This window comes from Benincasa hispida, chromosome 6 (genome assembly GCF_009727055.1).
Source record: "Benincasa hispida cultivar B227 chromosome 6, ASM972705v1, whole genome shotgun sequence".
Lineage (NCBI taxonomy): Eukaryota > Viridiplantae > Streptophyta > Magnoliopsida > Cucurbitales > Cucurbitaceae > Benincasa > Benincasa hispida.
In genome coordinates, this window is record NC_052354.1 from 5,855,179 (window position 1) to 5,879,498 (window position 24,320).

At 36.6% G+C, this 24,320-nt stretch overlaps 1 protein-coding gene across 1 annotated transcript; it reads right to left on the reverse strand.

Annotated features, from left to right (window-relative positions):
- Nucleotides 1-425: 425 nt before the first annotated feature.
- LOC120079675 (ran-binding protein M homolog) lies at nt 426-23,985 on the reverse strand. The gene is made up of 10 exons (XM_039033976.1): nt 23,352-23,985; nt 22,920-23,066; nt 22,732-22,818; nt 18,067-18,112; nt 6,959-7,035; nt 6,142-6,304; nt 4,907-4,975; nt 2,624-2,683; nt 2,439-2,525; nt 426-946 (listed from the first exon to the last, which is right to left on the reverse strand). The coding sequence occupies exons 1-10, from the start codon at nt 23,738-23,740 to the stop codon at nt 665-667; spliced, it is 1,407 nt and encodes a 468-aa protein (XP_038889904.1). The 5' UTR covers nt 23,741-23,985; the 3' UTR covers nt 426-664.
- Nucleotides 23,986-24,320: the final 335 nt, after the last annotated feature.

A 24,320-nucleotide genomic window follows, 5' to 3' on the forward strand; every position in this document is an offset into this window, starting at 1 on the left:
AAGAATCTCAATCAAACTTTATGTCTGAGCGACGAAGCTATAGAAAATTCTAGTGGAGGTCCGCAACGACACTAATGGACAAATTATTTATCTGATTTGAGCATAAGGGCAAAATACTAATCGAACCTCCTAGTAGTCAGTTCCTTCTGAAGTTTCCCTCAGGATAGCAAGTTCTGTCGGATAAAACCATGGATTGGAGGTATCGAAGCCACAACGCCCTCAACCTATTCTCAAACTTAAATAATTATAATAATAATTATTATTATAAATAAAAATAAAAATAATTATATTATTAAAAAAATAATAATAATAACCTACGATTAGACGGCTGTATACAGCTCAATGGCCATTTTATCACTGCTTTGACAACCTTATTGTCTATTATTCCCACTAATCTCTTCACAATTGTTTACTTTGTAACGAGGTGCAGTAAATGTGCATTATAAGAATTTCATTAAACCTGATCAAGTTTATAGCAGACATAAAATTCATACAAAGTAAAATCCTGAATTTACATGATTACAGGCATACACAGAGAGAGCCCCAATTTCCTAAGAAATGAAACACTACTGGACCCCTATTAGGTAGAGTATTTCCAGGCACAGTAACACAATGGGGAAAACGTAAATGAGGCATATAATAGGATCAGGATGTGTCCTAGGCACTAGCACTTAGACTTTTCAATGCTGTTAAGCACTCTGTGCAGTTGAAAAGCTTCACCTTGATCCCCATTCAAAGACCTTCTCACCAAGCAGCAAGCAGTCAGCTGCCTCAATAACTGTTCGAGATACGGATGCAAGCAACCTTGTAAATTTTTCACATTTGGATTAGTCGATAAGACCATAGCATTCACTGTGTCAGCTACAATTTCACGCTGTGTATCCTCCAGAAGATAACCAACAGGTGACTCTTGAGGTCGTTCATATGCCAACAAAGCAACAGAGTCCTGGGAAAAGGGAGTTCAATTGATTAGTTAGAGAATCTTATTAATCCACATATGGAGAGCATTGCCAGAAATACATGCACTAGAAATTTGTGTTGCAAATGGAAGACATCATTCCTAAACAAATAGGCCATACTCTAAATTAAATTACAAGTTTAGTCCCTCAATTTACATGTTTGAGTCCAACAGATCCCTGAATGTCTAGTAGTTCCCTGACATATACAACATTTGTTTTAAAAGAGTCTATAAAACACAAATTGAATTTTACACCTAATAGGAAAGAGTTTTAAAAATGCTGAATAGGCCTAGGGCCTAGCAGTCACAAAATTGAATGTTGAAGGACATATTAGACACTTTTTAAAGTTTAGATATCTATTAGAAACAAATGAACAGGACCAATTATGCACTTGTTAAAATTCAATGGCCTATCTGATATAGACCTAAAAGTTCGGCAACCAGACTTGTATATTATAGTGCTAAAATTAATATTATTATATTATTGTAAATATCCTCGTCATAATGTCTCTCACTATCTTTACCTTCTACTACATAGGTTACTCTATTTATATCTTGGATGGGTAAAAAAGAGCACCATGATGTCTTTAAAGGAGCTGAATCATAACACTCAAAACATGAACTTGAATAACTCTGAAATATACGTTTGGATAGAGGCATTTGACTGGCATTAGTCCACAATAAACATGCATTTGAACTCAACAAAGGACCGCACAGGAGCTGCAGCCACGTTGTCTCTAAGAACCCCTCCAGTTGATTTTCCATTTTTTTTACAGAAAACAAACAGCTCATTGATGGAAGAAAAATTCTAAAAGAGCGTAAGATCAGCTCTCCTCCCACTCAGAAACCAAAGGAGATTATAAATTAACTTATACTGGTCTTAAAAAAATGAAGCATAATTACAAAATTGTAGAGTGAGTACATCTAGTGAAGATAAAAATATAACTTGGACCAAAAAATTAGAAAATTTTTATGAAGATTCTTAAAAAGTTATATTTCTCCACCGACCAAATCTCTGAAAACAAGGGTTTAGTATAATTGTAATCCAAAGAATCTCAAAATTTTCTTTAAGAAGGTGACCGCAAAATATGTTGCATGAACTACCCTAGTCCTTGTGGAAAACACTTAACACACCGTGATTAATATCCAACATTTGTAAATGCCCATCTGTTGGGTGGAAGGTAATTTCTAGTAGGTTGTGTGGACAATGTGGTGTAAACAAAGAGGAGAAAATTGTCATCATTTTTACAATCAAAATATCAACACTTCTATCCTAAAAAAATTTGGAATGCTTTTATTTTCTTTGTTAATCATGTTTTATTCTTTGATGTATTTTCTTTTAATTATCGTTGCTTGTATTTTTTTAGCACTAGACTCTTTTCATTATATCAATTATAGGACTTATTTCCTTTAAAAAAAATCCTAAAAAATATTTGCACTAAATGATTCCACACTTCCTACACAAGAAAAATTTCAGTACCTGAACTAGATCCTGAAACCCAGGCACACCATAAAACTTTCCCAATTGATTCCTTCCATATTTAACAGCCTCCTCTAGCGCTCCAACCTATACATATTACAGCAGGAAAACACATAAGCAATCTGATATCACATTACAATTGGAAAATATGTGACATTTACGTATTTCTAGAATGAAAAAGGTACCCTGACTAATTCAATGAATTTTTGACAATGGAGGAGAAAGCAAGTAGCTGATTTTTCATCCTGCAAGAAACAAACTTGAAATCAAGACAATTATTAAAAGAAGAAGAAGAAGAAGAAGAAGAGAGAGATCTTTGCAAGAAGACTACTTGACTTGATCAAACTAGGATACAAGAAAATGAAAAACTAAACTTCATTGATTAGAAAAGCAAATTATGGGATATATATTTGGCATTACGGAAGATAGGAAAAACAAGAAAAAAACCAATTCCAGAACCCAGTATCAAGAGTCTTCAATGTTCAATTCTCGCAGGAAGGGAGTAGAATAGTTGATAAGCTTGTCCGTTCTTCAATCTCAGGCTCTCTGAGGTTTCCACAAAAATGTAGGTCCATATTTCTGTGTTGGGGCACCAAAAATCAGCAATGGTTGCCTCATTCTAATTCGATAAGCAGTAAAGTCTAGGGAAGAGATGTTGAAGATTTGTGTTCCCTGTCCATACGTCCTTCCAAAAAGGAGTTTGGACATTTTTTGTCCATTACTGACCTTGATTGATGTGTGAGCATAGACCCTCGCTCTCGCTTTAGTCCTCTAGCTCTCACTCTCGGCCTCTAGTTTACAGTGGGGGTTTTAGTTTTTTTGGTGAAGTCATTATGTAAATGTGCGTTGTTTTACCAGACCTTAAAAGTTGTCAAATCACAAATGTTCAAATGTAACCTTTAAGTAGGGTTCGTTCATAGATAGTATTGAGGTATTATTGAATAAAAAATCATTCCACCATTAGTTTGGTATCAGCTCCTCGACGAAGGGATCAGACGGACTATGCAAAAAAATCCCATCACCTTCAGTGACACAGCTCAAGCCAGCGAAGGGGTTGAAATCCTCAACCCAAGGTCAATCTCCCGAGTCCCAACAATTCCATAGGATGGAAGAATCAATGGAAGAGCTGTGGAGTAAATGATTAGAACTTCATCAAATGGAAAAGGCTTTAACCGAAAAAATGGACACAATGTCCATTCAGTCAAATAGCGATCGGCAGCACTATTGGTCTATAATGGAAGAAACAGAGCAAAGCAAAGCTTTTAGCCTAAGGGACATCAGCCAATAGAGGGAAGAAGACTGCAAGACTACGCGCAACCACCCCCTCCAGCAGTTCAAAACTAAATCCACATACTATCACAAAGAAGAAGAAATCTTGTTTCATAAAAAGCCACTCCAAGAACAAGCAAGATTGCCTCAAGAACTTCCAAGAAATGTACTCCCACCCGGTCGAATTCAAGAACTTCAAACTAAGCAAGTCCAGAATCTTTGGTGGAAACGGATGCTCAAGCTCTGGTTAACTACATTTATGGAGACTCGGGCAAGACATCCAGTGTGGGAGTAATTCTTGAAGAAATCAAATTTTGGATGAGGAGGGTCAACATGAAGAGTTTTGCTTATATTCCAAGATCTTGTAATCTAGTGGCCCATAAATTGGCTACTTGGGCTTGGGCTAATGGGGGGTCAGAGGAGTGGGTTCATAGCTCTCCCTCTTGGTTGGCTCTGGTTATTCATTTTGATGCTTCTCACTGTAATTTTTCTTCGTTTTCTTCTTATTAATGAAGTTTTTCCTAGTTTTCGAAAAAAAAACAAAAAACAAAAAACGAAACGAAACAAAACAAAACAAAACAATTAAGCAAGTTGTCTTTGCAGATGTTGACGGATATCACAAAGAAAGAAAACCCATTCAAACAAAGGTGAAACTTGTGGAAGAACTACTTTTTCATGATCCTGCTGATTATTTTGAAGAAGATAGCCATGAACAATTAGAACTGACAGACTAGAGAAGATGAATTTCTTCCGAGTTTTTCTGAATATTTTGATGAAGATACATTTTATTTTTTTTGGAGAATGTTTACTGATATGGAAGAAAATTATGGATTCGAAACTAATCAGATCCAAACCTATGCAGTTGAACTTGAGAAAAACCTTGTTGAAACCCATGTGGTCGGCAGTGGAGGATATCCAATTGAAGCCAATCTGGTTGGAACATCTGGAGGTTTTTCAAGAAAATTCCCTCAAGAATCGAATGCTGATTTGTCACACGAAAGTATTATGTCACATTGTAACTTTTGAAGTTGGAACATCAGAATACGATCCAACATATTATATTCAGGTATTGTTGAATAAAGAATTATTCCAAGAAACTTGGAAGATTAGTGTCACATTAGAAATCATACATAGTTCGGTATCGTGTGTTTTGCAGATGAGAAAACAAACGTGAAAAATTGAATTGAATAATGGTTCACCTGAACAATCTGCGGGAACCACTCACTAAGCTTTCCAAGTGCAGCATCAATCTCCCCCTTCCTGATAAGCTTCATCAAGAAAAAGAAACTGATCAAAAGCAAAGTTCTATAACGGTTGAGAGATTGACATAACTCATTAAGCTATGAGCGCAGCTCCCTCTCTCTCTCCAAATTGTAGCAGTTATTACATTTGTTTTCTTGTAACAAAAAATTAAATGCTATGATGGGCGGAAGAAAGGAACTATGCTATTTATCTTCTCTTTTTTTTATTTGTTATCTTGGTTTAGTTTCGATTCTCTCTTCTTGTACTGGCTAGCTTTTGATAGCTTTATGTTTAGCTTTATGTTTAGCATTCTCTTTTGTAATTTGAGCATTTGTTTCGTTTCATTATTTCAATGAAAATTTATGTTTCCATTTCTTTTTTTTTTTTAAAAAAAAGTAATAATTTAGTCCTTCTAGTTTATAATTTGTAACGATTTAATCCAATCATGCAAGATATTACAAAGATTTTATGAAATTTCTTACACATGCAGATTGGCATACTGATTAGAAGTCAGATTTGTTTATAAACTATAAAAGACTAAGTCACTACAAAATAAAAATGATACTTAGTTTTGATGAGAATTATCACCTTAGATACTAAATTGTCACAAATTTAAAAGTATGGAGACTAAAATGTTTTTTTTTAAAGGAAAGAGAACCTTTCATTGATATATGAAAAGATTTTAATGCTAAAAATACAAGAAACGATAATGAAAGAAAAATAAATCAAAGGATAAAACAGAGAATAAAACACTCTAATTCAAACTAATATCCATAATAGAATAATTATAATAAGCATTTGAAAGTATGGAGACTAAATTATTACATGGACTAAATCATTACAAATTTAGAAGTATTGGACAAACCATTATAAATTAAAGTTTAGAGATTAAATTGCCACTTTTATAGAAGTTCAAGGACCAAAAGTGTTTTCACCCCCCTTTAATAAAAATTCTTCATTATGATTCTTTTTTCATCAATAAAAGAATATTCCTTTCTGTTTCAAACAAAATATTCAACTGTGCTTCAGAAAGCAGGGCAAGGAAACATTGTGTTAAAGCATTTCTGACAATTATATACAAATTTATTATTATTAAAAGAAAAAGAAGAATCGAGGGAAAGCTCCCCACATAAAGAACATATGCGAATTCACAAATCCTAATCCCAGGAATCTTTGGTAAAATAATTCATACCTGCCTTAAAGTCTTTCTCTGGTTTAGAGCATACATGACATCTTGCTCATCAAAGCCATTTTCCTGAGCTATATAGATAGGAGGAACAGTGCTTTTGCAAGCCATATCAAATGCACTGAGCGTATCCTCGTAACCATAATGTTGCAAGTATGAGCGCACTATTCTGGTAACATAGAACAAAAGTGTCAGCAATCAGACCATACACATTGTTCTGACATGAAACACGAGTAACTAACGAATATGCACATGTAAAAGCTCGTCCCTCATTCAAGCTCCTCCATCATGCTGCTTTCTTCTGTACTGTCACCATCCTCAATGAAATGCCAATTCCTTACATTTATTCATGCACACAGACATCCATGCATGTATATATATCAACAGTACTTGTAAGTTAATTGGCTTCTGGATGCATATGAATAAATAATAAACAAATAAATAAATAAAGTTGGCTTCTGAATGATGGAAGATTATCATTATATTTGATCAATCTCATAAATTTTATCAATGAAACCCCAATTCGTTATTTTATCAAATAACAAATCATCTTATAAATTTGTAAAACAAGACTGTCAGAGAAATCTGCCTCTCTTTCTTTGGGTGTTCAAGAGTTGCCAAATTGGTTGAAAGCTCATGAAAAGGCTATAAGGTTATAAGGCACCCGTTACTAGCTACAATTTACTAACAGACCTTCGGTCAACTACCTATGAATTGGGAAATTATTCCTCAACCAAATGTTGTATAGTCGAATGGTCACCCTACAATGTCAAACTATAGAGGGTCGGAGGATTTAAGCATATTTAAAAACAATTTTCTTTACCTATAACTGACATTTGAGGGCAAAGATAACTTCTCAATGGTGGCATGTCGCTTCATCCTCTCTTGTGCTTCAAATACCTACGAACAACCATGCAACACAGGAAAAAATCAATATGCATTTTGTTTGCCCATTTCTATGTTTAGATACTACTGCTTCAGGCCCACAAGTATGCACTCCAAACAACAAAAACAATGTGAGCTCATAAGAATTTTTTGGGAGCATGATTTCCGTTTCTGTAACTTGAAAAAAATCATAGAGATAATAACCACACGGTAAAACTATGATAATAACTTCCACTCTTTTCATCTTTTTAATGAAAAGTTTGCCTAAAAAATAAATAATAAATAAAGAAGTACCCCGAAGGTACACTAAATTTTATTAATGAACAATACTATCCATATGCCTGTATGCATGTCTATGAAGGTCCGCAAAATAAAATTAAGATTTACCACAAGGGATGTAAAACTATGGACGAAACAACATTTTAAATTTTTTTTAATGAATAACCGAAATTTTATTGAGAAAACAATGAATTAATACAAGAGCTAATGATGTAGCCTAAGTACCCTCAAGGAGTAATCCTCCAAGAATCAAGATTGTGAATATTTTATTAGAATGATGATGTGTTTCATACAAGAGAGGAATGTTCCTATTTATAGAGTTCTATTACAAGTGAGTGTAAACAGGGAATTAATCTAGAATATTGTCTACCCAATTAACCCCTATTCTTCTTACATCATTCTACCCCTTCAAAAAGAAACTCATCCTCGAGTTCTAATAAGAAAAAATGAAACAATCAAGAAGTAAAATAAACTCGTTCGATGGCATATGGCCTAACCAACCTCCTACATTTTGAATAAAATTATCCCGATTAAAGAAGTAAATCCGAGACAAAAAATCCAGTATTGCCACCAAAAGATGAACTTCTCCATCGAACATAAACCCAAAAAAGAAGTTTTCATCAAGCTCATTCAAAACTGTAATCATATGACCAATCACAAAAGAATTAGCTTCCAAAGAGAACCCTTCAAGAATCACATTTCCTCCATCTTTTGCTTCAAGTTCTTTGACGTGGTGGTGAACGATTTCCAATGCAATCAGTGTGTCATTCTTGGTCAAGTTTTTTATTTCTGCCTTAACGTTTAGAGTTTCGATGTTTGAGACCTCTTTTCCATCTTCTTCGTTGGATTTTTCTTCTTCACTCAAGACTACTTCCGAATCGACATTTTCAAATTCTTCCTTTTTAATCTTCTACTTCATTCACGTGATTTTTGCCTCAATCACCTCTGTCAACTACATGGGTCTCAACGAGATTTTGTCAAATTTATCTTCAAGATTTTCTATTTGAAAATTTTCCAATCGTGATTCCTTTGTTTTTTTCTTCCATTTATGAAATCAATCCATTCTTGAACTCTTACAAATGAATTGATAATTGATCAATATGTTGAGTCATTTTTCCCAATGAATGTTGGATTTCTTTTGTTGTTTTCTTTATTTCCTCCAATGCTACAGGATCAAAGTAGTCATTATGTTGGATTCTAGGATATGTTTCAATCTTATGGTGGATATAAGACTCATCCATTGATTTTTTTGATAACGTTTTGATCTGGAAATTTTTCTATCGTTCGTGTATCATTGAACAGTAGGGGGAACCTTTCTTGATTGTGTTTCACAACCAAAAGAGTAATTTTGATTTTTTTGCCTCCTTATTCCATCCTAGACTACCTTAGAAACATCATCGAAATCACTAGAATCACTAGAATCAAATTTCCAATGTGGATTATGATAGGTTCCTTGAGAAAATCGAACATAGACAAAATTAGTATGTTGGAATTCTTCTAAATCACTTGAGTCAGAATTCTAGAAGTAAATTTGATTTTCTTACTCATACCAACTATTATATTTTTTTCTTAGACATCTTTGATCGGCAATAATCCATTCTTGCAAAATCTTGAAAAATCTTTAGTTTCTTCTCAAAAATAAAGTTTGCCAAAAGGAGCCAAACTACACAAAAGAACTCTAGTCAATTAAAATAAGAGTAAGAGAATAATTAAATTAAAAAAAGGCCTTTGACATGGAAACTAAAGTGAAACATAGAATCTAAAAAGGGCCAAATATCATCCAAAAACCACTCTTGACCCTTAAGATTCTATTATTTCTCTCCCCTCAACCACACAAAATAGCATGCACCCCAACCAGCCATAAAAAAGACCTTCCTAATGAAAAGAAAGACCTTCCTAATGAAAAGAAGAGTGGAGAGGAGATACTCAATCAAGTCTCTACAACCTCAAAAGCTGCTAATGCAAATACCATACACCTCAAAGAAACGACTCCAAACAGCACTGGATAACTACATCTCCTTGAGCATGATCAAGGTCCTCTACTGCCATCCTACAAAGAATACAATGGTCCTCTCCAAAAACCACATTATTCCAGATACCCTTCTGAGTTGCCCGAAAATGATACAATCCACCACAAAATAAAGAAATTTAAGGGAGGGACGCCCGAGCCACACATTCTCGAAACGAAAAGGAGAAGGACCCCATCTTTTAAACCCCTGTGTAACATCCCAAATTTTAGAGAAAAATTATTTTAAATTATTGGAATTCATTTCCTTCGATTCTGGAATTTTTGGAGCCGAATTTAAGAGAATTGGAAAAGATAAATGATTTTTATGAAGATTTTATTTGGTTAATGATTTGAAAAGTTTGAGGGTTTGAAATTTAGGGAGAGGGATTAGAATATTTTACAAATCAAAGGTCACATCTAGGGCAACCTTTAAGTATATATTTACATAAGAATATTTTTTTAGACTCCCTTTCCCCTTTTACACATTCTCAGCCCTCATCCACGCAACCCATCTCCATCTCACCTTCACAGTGCTTCACGCTGTCGACTAGCGCCATCACCCCGTCTCCTCCATCGTCGACCACCTACAGATCGTATTGCCAATCGTCGGAATCTCCTGCAAATTGTCTACATTGCCAGTCGCTGCAGATCTCCACGACTGTGGGTTGTAGCGCCGTTCAACAGCCACCGTCGCACCTCTTTTGTCTTGGGTTCGTGTCCGACGATAGCCACCACTGTGGATTCTTCATCACCAATGCTGGAACTCACTGGAATCGCGTATTTTGGGTAAGTTTTATGGTTTTTTAGCTTCCTTTGGTAAATCATGACTATCCATTCAACTATGGCTTGGGATTCGATTTACCCATGAAGTTTGATGTTTGAATCAAGATTTTTAGAGTCGTTGAAGTGTTGTCTAGCAGGATAAAGGCCGGATTGATGGTTTTTGGTGAGTCTTTGTTTTGGTTCCTTCAAGTGGTTAGTTTGCCTGATTGTAGCTCTAAATATGATTTTTGGAGGTTGGATTCGAGACTTCAAATAAGTTGAGCCGCTGTCCAGTGAAGTAAACGGGTCTTTCGAAGACTTCTTGATTCGGATCCTTCAGCATAGTGGAAAAGTGTGTTGGAACAAACCACTTGAGGGGGTAAGTGGTTTAAATTTCTATGGATTAAATTCATGGTTTAAATTTCTATGGATTAAATTTTTGAATTAAAATGGGGAGTTAAATGTTAAAATTTATGGTTCATGCTTTATGATTTGATTCATTGTGTGTGGGTACTAGAAAGGTTGGTTTGCTTGAATAACAACATTTACGCCTAAATTAAAGTAAGTTACGTACTATCGGTTCGCCCTTGAACCCAAGTATGTGTTAAGTATTGGTTCCCATGTTGACTTGGGATATTATGACATGCTTGTTGGTCAGTTGGAATTTTGGAAGCTTAGGTTTATGCCATGGAATTTCGATACTATGTATTGTTGCAGTGTTTGATTGATGGATGAATTGTGAGACTGATCTGAAACCTAAGCATGATTTAAGACTTTGATTTTATGCTTATGCCTATGTGAGACTGATAATGACTATTAGCACTTCCATCGGACTATGCACATCGCATGTTGTGAGCCTTCGAGTTCACACCTTATGTCAATGTAGGGTGCTCCCTTGGGATCACCACTTATATTTATAATTGTGTCCCTTCGGGGTCACTACCTATGAAAGAGGGCCTTCAGATTTGCCCCTTATGCTTATGCATACGCCTATGCCTGTGTCTATAATGCCTTTCGTGCACTTGAGTCCCGATAGGGAGGCTAACAGTTCACCTAATGGGCCTGGTAGTGGGTCGCTTACTAAGTATTTCATACACACCCTTTCTTGTGATATGTTTTTCAGATAAGGGCAAGGACGGACCAGCTAATGACAAGAAGAATTCATAACCATGCCATTGGGACCAGGTAGAAGCTTCCGCTCATGTTTTCATGTTTTTCATGTTTGAAATGAGTCTTGGTATTTGAAATTCTAGAACTTTTATGTAAAACTTTCAAGTTCTTCAATGTTTTCCAGTTTTAAATTTATGTTTTAGGAGACCCTAATTAAATGTTTTGTTTATTTGATTTATTTATTAATTTAAATTTTGGTTTCAAATAGTTAGCTCTGTTTCACTAAATTTATGCTTGATTGGACAAAATGTTTGAATGAAAATATGTAGTCATGAGTAACATCCCTTGTCAGAGTACTCGATTGGTCGGGCTGTTACACCCCAAGGTCAAGATAATGGGCCAATGTCAAGACCCAGCAATAGCCTAGCTTCACCAAAACTTAAGAATCTTTTAATCCTTCTATCCAACTCTTCTATTAGCCTACATAAATTTTCCATTAAAAAGCAAAAGGTCAATCTTCGCCCTCCCATGAAGTCATTGAAAAGCCCCGTGAATCTTGTTATTCTACCTAAAAAGGCCTTTGCAACTAGAGATCGAACAACATTAAAATCACCCGTAACACGCTATTTTGAGCCACATAAACCAAGAAGGTCACCCAACTCATTCCAAAAATCCTACTTGCCTTTTACCCTAGGGGAGCATAAATACCCAACGCCCAAACCAAGCCTTCAGTCAAATCACTAAAAGTAATAGTCACGAAAAAACTCCTTTGAGCACTTCATAGGAAGATAAAGTGCGACTAGTTTTGAAATTGGTGTAATACGAAAAGACTAATTTGAATGAAATGATTCTCTCCTTCAAAATGAGGGAGAGAGTCTTCAATTTATAGGGAAAAGTGATTACAAGATGCTAACAAAATAACAACTACTAACTAACTCCTTGGTTAGTTTTACAAAAAGGCCCCTTGGTACACCATATTTTACCCCCCTAAAATCAAACTCGTGGCGAGTATGACAATAGGATGTCAACTGAAAGTCATCAGGAGCAAAATAAGGTTTGAGATCAACAACATTGAATATTGGATTAATATGTAGGTCACAAGGTAACTTAATGCAGTAACTTTGTTTGTCCATTGCGAATGAGAAGTAGCACTTAAATGCAATTTTCGACTCATCCTTCGACCTTATTCGAGTCTGGTAGTATTCACTCCTCAAGTCCTCTTTTGAAAAAATCAAGACACCTCCAAGTTGATCAAGTAAATCACCTATTCTAGGGATTGGAAAGCAACACTTCACTATAATCCGGTTGATAGCTCTACTATCAACGTACATCCTCCAACTTCCATCTTTCTTTGGTGTAAGTAGGGTTGGCACTGCACACAAGTTCAAACTCGGTTGAATATACCCTTTTTAGTAACTTCTTGATATGTCGATGAAGGATTTCATACTCTTTAGGACTCATCCTATAATGAGGCAAATGCGGCAGTGTAGCTCTCGAGATTAGATCAATGTTGGATGTCTCGCAAGGGAGGTAGTCCCTGGAGTTGCTCTCTAAGCTAGGGGAATTCATCAAACAACCTTTGCAACTCCGGAGGAACTCCAACTTCTTGTGTTTCTTCGGACTTTTCAGCAACAATAAGTCCTAAAATATCAGCCTCCCTTCCTTTCATTAATGTTTTGCCACTGATTGTGATAACAAGTGGCTGCTGTCTTCTTTTTTCACTTTCTCCCACATCATTCTTCTTGTTCAATGGGAGTAGTACCATTTCTTGCCCATCCAACTGAATTTGTAAGTATTCTCTCTCTCCTTGTGCAAGGTTCGAGTATCATATTGCCATGGTCTTCCCAAGAGGATATGACATACATCCATTTCTAACACGCCACATACTATTTGATCTTTATAACCACTACCAATTGAAAGAGAGATGGTGCAAATTTTACTTACTTGTGCCCCGCCACCTTTCTTCACCCAACCTAACTTGTAAGGGCTTGGATGAGCTTCCACCTTGAGATTCAAGGCTGCCACTAGCTTTATGGAGACAATTCTCACTACTTCCACAGTCTATAATGACATTGCACACTTTACCATTAATCATGCGTCGTATCTTAAAAAGACAATGTATTTGGCAGTTAGAATCTCCTTCAGGAGCGATTAACATCCTTTGGAGAACAAACGATACCCTATCATAGGGGTGTTCAAATAACCCGACAACCCAAACAACCCGAACTACTAAAACCAAAATGTAAGGATTGGGTTGGGTTGGGTTAGTTTTGTACTTAGACTGGGTTGGGTTAAACCTTTCCTATTTTTGTCGAGTTGGGTTGGATCAGGTTGTAGGTTGACTAAAAAATTTTTGGGTTGACCCAACTCAACCCAAATTATATATATATATTTCTTTTGTTTAAATTTTGATTACCTTGTATTGATTATTTTGTGAATTTTTAACATTTTTCTTTTAAAATTGTTATAATATTTGTTTTTGTTTAAAGTTTATAATAAATATCATGGATATTTGGTATTTAACATTTGAATTTTATGAGATTTTAGTTATTAGTCATGTGTTGTAGATAAATTTACATATTTTTAATAAAAAAGAAAATATAAGTTATACCCCGACAACCCAACCCGAATTTTAAGGATTGGGTTGGGTTGGGTTGGATTGAGATTTTATTTGAGTCTTTTGGGTTGCCAATCCGACCAACCCGAATTTCGGGTTGGTCCAAAGAACACCCTCAACCCATGTACACCCCTACTCCATCATTCGGTTCAAGAAACTCAGCCTCCTCTTCATTTTCTTCACTATCTTCAGTCGGTATTTCGCCTTCTTCTTCCATATAAGCCACTGTTTTCTGTTGGGGGCATGCATTTGAAAGATGGCCAGCTTGGCCACAACGAAAACACTTGCACAAGGAGGGCCAATTGTATGGATTTTGACTCCTCTTCTTGTATGTGCCTCTGTCTTCTTCTCCTCGGTTTCTTCTTGAACTTCTCTCTCTTTTCCATTGGTCAAATATGGTGGGTTTGGCTGGTCAAGGTTCTTATTAACAGCACTTGTTTTCCTACTTGTGGAGGCTTCCCACGTGGCTCTTCTTGATGAATTTTTTGAGCGAATTTCGTTCAATTCCTCCATGGTTTCAACAAGAGAAATGGCCTTAGATAATAAGTGAAAATGTTGTAGTTTTATCTTTTCTTTGATGTCCATACATAGGCCGGCCTCCAACAAATCTTGCAATCAAATGTTGCTCATTCTCCACTGACGGTGCTCCTTGCCTACAATTTTGATATTGGTTGTACAATGTTTGTTCATAGTTGGGAGGAAGAAACCGTTCTTTCATCAATCTTTTCATCTTTTCCCACGAGTGAATCGTTCGCTTGCCATTCCTTCTTCTATTGATTTCAAGTTGATCCCACCAAGCCGAGGCACCGGCTTTTAGCTTCAAGGCTATTAAATGCACCCTTTTGTGATCGGGAGTATTCATGTAGGTAAAGAAATTCTTCGTATTCTTGATCCATTCAAGGAATGATTCAATATCACACTTCCCATTGAAAGTCGACAAGTCTACCTTCATTTTGTAATAATGTGAGTCACCTCTATCTCCATACCTCTCTCCTCGTCGCCTTCTTGAAGCATAGAACTCCTCTTCTTGATCATATTCACTCGATGATCCCAATCTTGGTTTTCTAGAAAGCTTTCTTGAACAATTGGTTGTCTTCTTAGATTTTCTTGGAGCTATCTTTGAAATCTTGGAGCTCTTTCTTGAAGCGTTTCTTACTGATTTTGGACAAACCTCGGTCGCCCCGCTCCACGCCTTCCTCTCCTTTCCCAATGCCGATTGAAAACTGAGACATCTTCATTATTTTGAGGAGGGGCTACTAGCCGATCCACCCTCCTAGTAAGTGCTTCTATCGATTCTTAAATGCTACTCAAAGTTCCATGAATTCCCTCCAAAGAATCTTCAACGGACAACAAGCATATCATTGTAGTTCTTAGAGAGAGGACATGTGTGTCTTCCGCCTCTGGTTCTTGCTCACGCCGCTCATCCATGTTCGAGTTGGCAGCTCGGCGATTGACCATCAGTCCAAGGATTCTTGGAGAGCTCTGATACTGATATTTGGTGTAATACCAAAAGACTAGTTTTGAATGAAATGATTTTCTCCTTCTAAATGAGGAAGGAGGTTTTTATTTATTTTGTTTTATTGAAACAACTTCTTTCATTGAGAAAAAATGAAAGAATACAAGGCCATACAAAAAACCAAGCCCACAAAATCCCCACAAAAGAAGGTCTTTATTTATAGGGAAAAGTGATTACAAGATGATAGCAAAATAACAACTACTAACTAACTAACTCCTTGGTTAGTTTTACAAAAGGGCCCCTTGGTACACCAGAAGCCATTGGGAAAAACCCTTGGGGACTAATCAGTATTTCTTCTCAAACACTGAATTTCTTAGATTGCTCTAAAGCACAACATTTGGAGTTCCAAGGAAACTCGTAGGATATTGAATCCTAGGTAGGTGGCCATCATAGATTGAATCCATGACCTCTTAGCCCTTTATCAAGGTCATGACCCTATTTACTACTAGGCCAACACCTAATGGTTGCTCTAAAGCCCGTATTGAAGTTAAAAAAAATAAAATAAAATTGTGTGGTTTAGTCCCAGCTAAAATTGAAATTAAAGATCTGACTAATGGTAATTTTCACCTTAGATTTGGTGATATTTCCTAGATTTGGTGATATTTCTCCATTTGATCCTCCAAATATCCTTCGAGTTATTTTTCAAAGATTTTTCAAACTTCTTGGATATTGCAAGATTGATTGAAGTTAAGCGTGAGAAGATGTGTTTGAGGTATCTAATTTTTGTTGAAGAGGGTGTTCCCATACAGTCAAACAAGGAAACCAGTTTTGTTTCAACTCCAAATGAAGCAAATTAGCTTCCCTCTGGAAGTCTTAATTGTCCTTTGGAAATCTCTGTTAGCACTCTACAGTTTGTTGGCTTAAAGAGCAGTAAAAAGGATGTGAACGTAGAAAAATCTTCCCTTTCTTATTATCCTCTTTCTTATAGTCGGGGGAAATCATTTGCAAAGAAGCATTGGGAGAAATCCTATACACGTCTCTTATTGGCAGATTCACATTCGGTAGACAATCCACATCCCTTGCCTCTTGGTTGAAATTTTGGTCAATCAATCATTAAAATCCGGGGATCAAATCTTTCTTTTGTTTAAGAAGTTTATAATCATCCACCTCCTAAAGACGATCTATCTAGCACAAGATGATTTTGTGGAGGAGAATTCAAAGATCTACTTCGCAGGTGGTTTTGATAGCTTATTTCAGAATGGTGAAAATTCGGGGTGTACATGGGTTAAGTTGGGTTGAGGGTGTTTTTTGGACCAACCCAAAAATTCGGGTTGGTTGGGTTGGAGACCCAAAAGACCCAAACAAGATCTCCAACCCAACCCAACCCTTAAAATTAGGGTTGGGTTGGGTTGGGTTGTCGGGTTATAACATTTTTTTTATTAATTTAAAATACGTAAAATTATCTAAAACGCATGGCTAATAACTAAAATCTCATACAATACAAATGTTAAAAACTAAATATCTATAATATTTATTACAAACTTTAAATGAATACAAACATCATAACAATTTTAAAAGAAAAATATTAAAAATTCATAAATTCGTATAACCCAGAGTAGTCAAACTTTAAACAAAGAGAAATATATTTTTTTTTATTAATATATATGTAATTCAGATTGGGTTGAGTCAACCCGAATTTTTACTTAACCAACCCGAGATCCAAACCAACCCAACCCAACAAAAATAAAATAAATTAATTAAATAAAAAAATTTCTACCCAACCCAACCCTCATAGTTTGGGTTGGGTAAGTCCGGGTTGTTTGGGTGGTTAGGTTTTTTAACACCCCTAGTGAAAATGTTCAAGCAGAATTGTCACTCATAATGCCTACCAAATTTTGTGCTTTGATTGAAGAATGTGGTTGGTACATGAAATCAATTCCACCTTGTTCTCCTACGGTTAAAGTTTAGGTTGGTGGTTTAGTCCCGGAATTGAACTATTACAGTGGGACTCTCGTGTTTGTACAAATAAGCCTTACTTTTTGCCCTTAAGAAGTGTTTTTCTCTAGTAGTTGCAAGCTTGGAACTGAGACTTTAAAAGCTGGTTTGCTAAGTGGTTAGATCCTCGTACTTTGGTCTTATTGGACTTCTCACCTTGTCTATTCAATGGTCTTCTATTGGCTTTGGCTTTTAAAGTTTATGCATTCTTTAGCTATGGTTTCCTTCCTAGAGTTGGTTTGTTAGGTTTTAAGTATTTGCTTTTTTATATCTTCTCCTCTTTGTATCTCAATAGTATTGTATTCTTTTGTTTTCTAAGTTTCTCTATTCTCTTGAAGGTTAATGTACTTTGGAGCATCAGTCTCTTTTCATTTTTTTCAATGAAAAGTTGTATTTCCTTTTTAAAAATAATAATGATGAATTATATATATATATATATATATATATTAACTATGTACTTTAGAGCATGAAGAAAGGATTTTCTTTTGTAGAAAAGGTTAAACGTGTTGTATTAGCAGGTGAAAACAAGTCTTAGACAGAAAATACTCATTCTGGCAACTAAAAGTAAACCAGCAGTATAATAGACTATTAAGGTTAGCATCCTACAAAGTCAACCAAAATACACATGATTGGGGGGAAAACTGAGGTCGCATGGGCATAATTAGTCATGCGTGGGTCTAGTGCTGGAAAGAAAATATTTTGAAACCAAATGTGGGAGAAAAAATAGACATTGCATCTGCTTCCCAAGAATGAATGTAAGATCCTTGGCTATAGCAGAGGGAAACTGATATTTAAGGGAACGAAAGCCCAAAAACTCACCTTGAGATCAAACGCAAATGGTTTCTGTCCAAAGTTGACTTGCACCCTGCCAGATTGAAATAAAAATGTACCTCGTAATCAAGATATCCATAAAAAATATAAAACAAAACTTTCATAAAAATCAATGAACAAGTTCAGTTTGATAGCACAAGGATCTTAAACATAGTAATATAACAATCACCTAGTTGTATATTGTAACTCGTAAGGCTGCTCAACGTCAGAAAGAAGCCAATATAAGAAGAAAGGCTTCAGACTTCAATCATCATTTATCACAAGATAAAACTTGAAAAACTTTTAGAGGCCTACAAAAGAGAAAAGGAGAGGGCCAATGAAGTTTTGTGGACCTCAACCCTCGGTGGAGTCAACATCCGAGAGGTGATTCAGAAGAGGTTCCTAAAATGATGGTTAAACCAAGCTAGTTGTGTGCTCTGTTTGTTATGCAAATGGGAAGATCCAACATTTAGTGTTCGTCCAGCTTCAGTTTGTCTAGTAACTAGTTGGTTAGCTCTATTTTGAGAATTGAGAATGTCATGGGCCCTCTTGGAGTACTTTGCCCAAGCTCGTTTTGTAGACTATACCTTTTGAAATTAATTATTCTTAGAGCAGTTGTTTTGGCTCCTAATTTTGGGTAGTATTATTTCCCCACTTTGTTCTTTTCATACACTCAACAAGAAGTTATCATTTCTTATAAAAAGTAAACAAATAATCAATTTCTTTGACAAACAACAACTTTTCAAACCAGAAACAACACTCACAAACCAAAGAATACTAAAAGCAGGGGAGAGGAGAAACAGAAATCCACTAATCCGAATAAAAAGTATGATCTCAAAAATGCTCTCCCATTGTAGTAAAAAAGAACGACAACTTGCATGGAAAATTTCCAAGTGCCCTCCTTTCTACACAAAGCTACAGAAAGTTTGCATTTCATAGACGGTGAGGTTTCTTGCTTGGCTGGTTTCTGTTAGGAACCAAGGTAGTATGGGATGCCTTTGTCCCACATTGGTTAGAATGGGATGACCAACGTGGTACTTAAATGGCTTGGCTCTCCCACTCCAATAGCTAGCTTTTAGGGGGGGTGATTCTCCAAGGTGCTTAAGTACCTAACAATGGTATCAAAGTCGGTTGTTGACGTTCTGGAGTGGAACCGGCAGAGGGTTCTGACCGGATGTGGCCAAGTGAAGTACCGCCAGAGTAGCCACCAGGACGTCAGCTTTCCGGGATGAGGTATTGTTAGGAACCAAGGTAGTATGGGATGTCTCTGTCCCACATTGGTTAGAATTGGATGACCAATGTGGTACTTAAGTGGCTTGGCTTTCCCACCCCAATAGCTAGCTTTTGGGGTATGGTTCTCCAAGGTGGTTAAGTACCTAACAATGGTATCAGAACCAATATGGGACAAAGGCATCTCATACTACCTTAGTTCCTAACAGTTTCTTACAAGTGGATTGACGCCTATAGTGTCAACCAGACACAGACACTGTGTGTGTGTTTTCCCCTACAATTTAATCAGAGAGTTTTGTGATACTGGCCTCTCAAGATGGGGAAGTAAGTTCAGCTGTGTGACACCAAACATTCTGGAGATAAAAAATAAAAAATAAAAAATAAAAAAAAATAAAAAAAAAAAGAAGAAGAAGAAGAAGAAAAGAAGAAAAACTTAACTAATGAAGCTTTAGATGAAATCATTATTCTTCCCATTGATGAGTATAAGAACATGCTTTGGTAAAAACCTGTGAATACCAATACAGGAAGAAAAGGAACAAAAATATGTGAAATTCTTCTTGTGAACTTTTTGTCATGCAGAGTTAAACACTCCTAAAAGAACTCAAAGGAAACGGCCAAATATGAGCCTACCCAAATTGGTGCGCTCTGTTAAAGGGCTGAGGAAAGCATGAGACAAGTTGTATTCATTTTAGTTGGAGAGGTTGGACATCATTGCTACAACAATTTGACAACAGGCCTTCTATAATCCACTATTCTCCACTGTTCTGTGATCAAAGGTTTAGAGGGAAAGCAAAAACTGTATGGGTCAAATGGAATAAACGCTCAGGGAATCTGGTTAGAGAAAAATTACCAAGAATTTTTTTTTAACAAGAGAAAACTTGTATCTCCTTCTCAAATCCCCTCAAAATTCTCTTCTATAGTGAATGCATGTGACTCCAATTTCATGAGATTTCATCCCCTTTAGTTCAGCAGGCTGGTTCAGATATTTGTTTCATTGGAACCATGAAAATCTTCTCCTGGAACATGCATGGTTTTGGTGATAAGGTTGTAATAGGTTCCAGATATTTGTTTAACAAATATCTCCTTCTCAAATCCCCTCAAAATTCTCTTCTATAGTGAATGCATGTGACTCCAATTTCATGAGATTTCATCCCCTTTAGTTCAGCAGGCTGGTTCAGATATTTGTTTCATTGGAACCATGAAAATCTTCTCCTGGAACATGCATGGTTTTGGTGATAAGGTTGTAATAGGTTCGTTGCTTGGTTGGCAATGAGAGGGACAAGTTCCTAGGAAGATAGGTGGTCGGGGGATAACCCCCTTCTGCTTTGCTTTTCCTCATCTATACCATTTGTTTCTTATGAAGAATGTCCTGACGATCGATGTTTCCACTCAACCAGCCCTTACTTTGGATTCCATCCTTTGTTATTTGATAGAGAAACGGGGGATTGCTCTCCTCTCTTTATTGGGGGATTTTCAGTGTCATAGGAAAAATGGCTTTCACTTACGGTGCCCTCCTAGTCCTTTGAAGGGATTTTCTTGTAATTCCTTCTTTCTTTGTCTAGTTAACCCATCTCCATTAAGAAATTCAGTCTAAGCCTTGATGGGGAGGATGAAAACCCGAAAAAGGTTAGTTCTCCATGGAAGGGTTGATATCTTTTATATATATATAATTATACACACACACACACACATATGAACACCCCCCCCCCCCCCGGCTCCTCTCTCTATAAAGAAAGGGTTTCCAACTAAGTATGATTTTACCTAGAGAATAATTATAAAAAAATTTCGAAACCGAAGTCCAAAGCGACACATGAAACCTCACTAGGGTCCTTCTTTTCCCAATTATTGTTCCTCTCCCCCCAAAAGTCCCACAACACAACACACACCCTAGAAAACAACAGCAAACGGCTTCTCTCTTAAAGGCGGATAGAAGAGGAACTCCCCGATCGTCGCATGAATATCCCTCTGACTAGCTATCTAAACGTCAAACTCCTGCATAAAGAAAATCCACACAGATCTCGCAAACTAACAGCCCTAGAGATGGTGATCTAGATTTTTCTCCGCCTTTCGACATAGAATACAACAGAAAGGACCCATTAACTGGGTCATCTTCCTAGCAAGCCTATCCAAAGTGTTCACACGGCCAAGCAAAACCCATCAGGTAAAGAACTTATATTTTTTTGGAATCTTAATCCTCTAAACTACATTACAGATCGATTCACTAACAAGAGAGGAATCCAACGACGGCCTAAAGAAAGATTTACAAGAAAAGCCTTCAATAGGATTAGGCTTCCAAATTTGAACATCCCATCTCTCCTCCCTAAAGTTGCACTCTTTCAACAACGAAAGAAGAGAGGCAACCACCGTTTTGTCACTATTGGATAAATGATGACGGAAACCAAAAGAAAAGAACACAGGACTCCCCGACCATACTAGAAAGTCAGAGACCAGATGATTTTTGAAGAAAGACGAGTGATAAAGATGAGGGCCTTCTTTGATGGGGTAGTGGTGCCATTCTTTGCAAGAGGGCAATGAGGACCTTGACCATTTGCTTAGGAGTTGGGAGTTCTGATTTTGCAAATGTTGTGTGGGGATGTTTCTTTGATGAGTATGGTTTTGATCGTTAGGTTCACTTAGATGATTGATTACTTCCTTCTTCATCCTCCTTTCAGGGAGAAAGGAAAGTTCTTGTGGAAAGTGGGGGTGTGGGATATGTTGTAGGGTCTACAAGGTGAGAGGAACAGTAAAGTCCTTCGAAGGCTTAAGTGAACTCCTTATGATGCTTGGTCCTTTACCAGGTTCTAAATTTCTTTGTGGGCTTGATAATGAAGCTTTTTTGTAATTATCCACTTAAATTTAACTTGCTTGACTGAAGGTCTTTCTTTTGATTAGCCTAAGTTCGTTTGTAGCTCTACTTTTCTTTTATACCTTGTATTCTTTCCTTTCTTTTTTTCTCGACGAAAGTTTGGTTAGTCATCTATAAAAGAAATAATCCGAGTGAATTTTTTTTATAACCATGGTATTTGGCACCATCCGACTACTCCACAGAAAGATTCCATGTGCCTAACGCCAGCTCAAGGAAATAATGGGCTTTCCATCCAAGGGAACGGACCACAAATTTGGGCACATTACCACCTAAAAGTCAGGAAAGTTTGCTGTAGAGGTTTCAAATACTTCACACTAGTAACATTAGTAAAGGATTACTTTGAAGGAATTACAAAAGCAATGAAAGCCTGTTGTTACGCTAAAGAAACATCAGATACTTCATGCACTAGTTCCGACTACATCTATCTAGTTTAAGACAGGACTTACTACATCACCAGTAGAACTCCGTTGTGTTGTTATAAAACCTTAGCACATATGTAGTCCTAATTAAATTGTCAGAATAGACAACGTATATGCAAACAAAGTATCAAAGGGATAAAAGTTTGATGACGAGCATACTCTTCGTTTTGGCTGTGAACGGCAATCGTAGGGAACAAGGGACCCTTCATGTCCTTTTCTACTGCTCCGACTACTATCCCATTTTTTCTGGTACAACGACAGAAAGAATCATAAAGTAACATGATGATAACTTTTTCTTTAAAAGAAAACCCTAACAACTGAAAAATTACAGTGCGCGGATGTCTTACGTGAAAAAGAATTCCTGTGAGGCGTAATTAATTCCAGCACCAACTGTATCACCAGATGTATATGTTGGACCAAAAGGTTCTTTCTTACCTAATCCACGGTAAAGTAGTCCGTCATCTCCATGATATCCACAGCTATTAGGCTCCCACCTACTCGTCCAAATTAACAAGAAAAGGCATATGAGTGCATTTCAAGCTTAGAATCAGAAAGAGAGGGGATATCTCAAGAAAATGCAAAAGATTGAGCCAAACTGAGTTACATCCACTCAAGATTATAAAGATAAGCACTAACTCGATGATTGCAGATACTGTATTCAATTCCAATAAAATAACACTTGTGACAGAGAAATAATACACATAATCATGACAATCAAATAGAAGTCCAAAAACGAATCAAGAAGCAAAGAAAGAGAGATAGAGGAAGCATGTCCCAACCCAGGCTGCCTTCGCATCTTGAAGCTTTCGGTGGTGAAGCCAATGGCAATCTGGCCTTTGGCCCCAGCGTCCTTTACATGAATCTCGAAGTAGTAGACAAGTCGTTTAACTGGAGCTGGCTTGTTAGCTTGGACGACGCCAACATCGTGGCCGTGAAGGTTCACATTCGTATACTTGACAGAGAGCTTATCGGTGGTAACCAACAAGAAACCTCCGGAACTGTTGATGGTATTGAGCTCAGTAGGAGACTCCTCGTCCTCGTCCATGTCGCATATCCCCCGAGGCAGCCCCAATCGAGCCACTTCCAAGAAGTGCAATCCAAGATCTTGGGGAGAAGTAGAAGTAGTATTGTTATTGACGCTGTTGCTAATGTTGCTGTGATTGTTCATCTTCAAGCAAACTTCGCTCCCCCTAGAATTCAAGAACCATTTCAGAAATCGATTGAATTTCAAGTTATGGCAATGGAGAATTGAAAAGGAAGGAAGGGAAGCGCAGCGGAGGAACAAAGAAAAGAATCTGTAGAATTTTTCTGTTTCGTTTTTCCTTCCTTTTTTTTTCCCTTTTTTTCCTTTTGCCCTGAGTTTTTGTTCCGTGCAACGATTCAAGAGTTAGAGAGGCGTTTTCTCATTAGGGGGGGGTGGGGGAGAGTCCTTTTGTTTGAAGGGTTGAATGAGTTTGCTTAACTCGGTTTAAACTTTGGTGGGTTCGAACTGTAACTCATGTGTACAGTTACATCCTTTTAAAAATAATAATCTTTTTTTATTTTTTATTTTTCCATTTTATAATGTCAAAAGATTTTCATCCCTATTTACAAATATAATAAAATATTACAGTCTATGAATAATATATATTCCTAATAAATAATGACGTTTTATTATATTTGAAAGTTTTTTCAGTAATTTTATCATTTAAAATAATTATCTATATTAAAAAAATAGAAAATTAAATTAAAGATCTCATGATCACTAA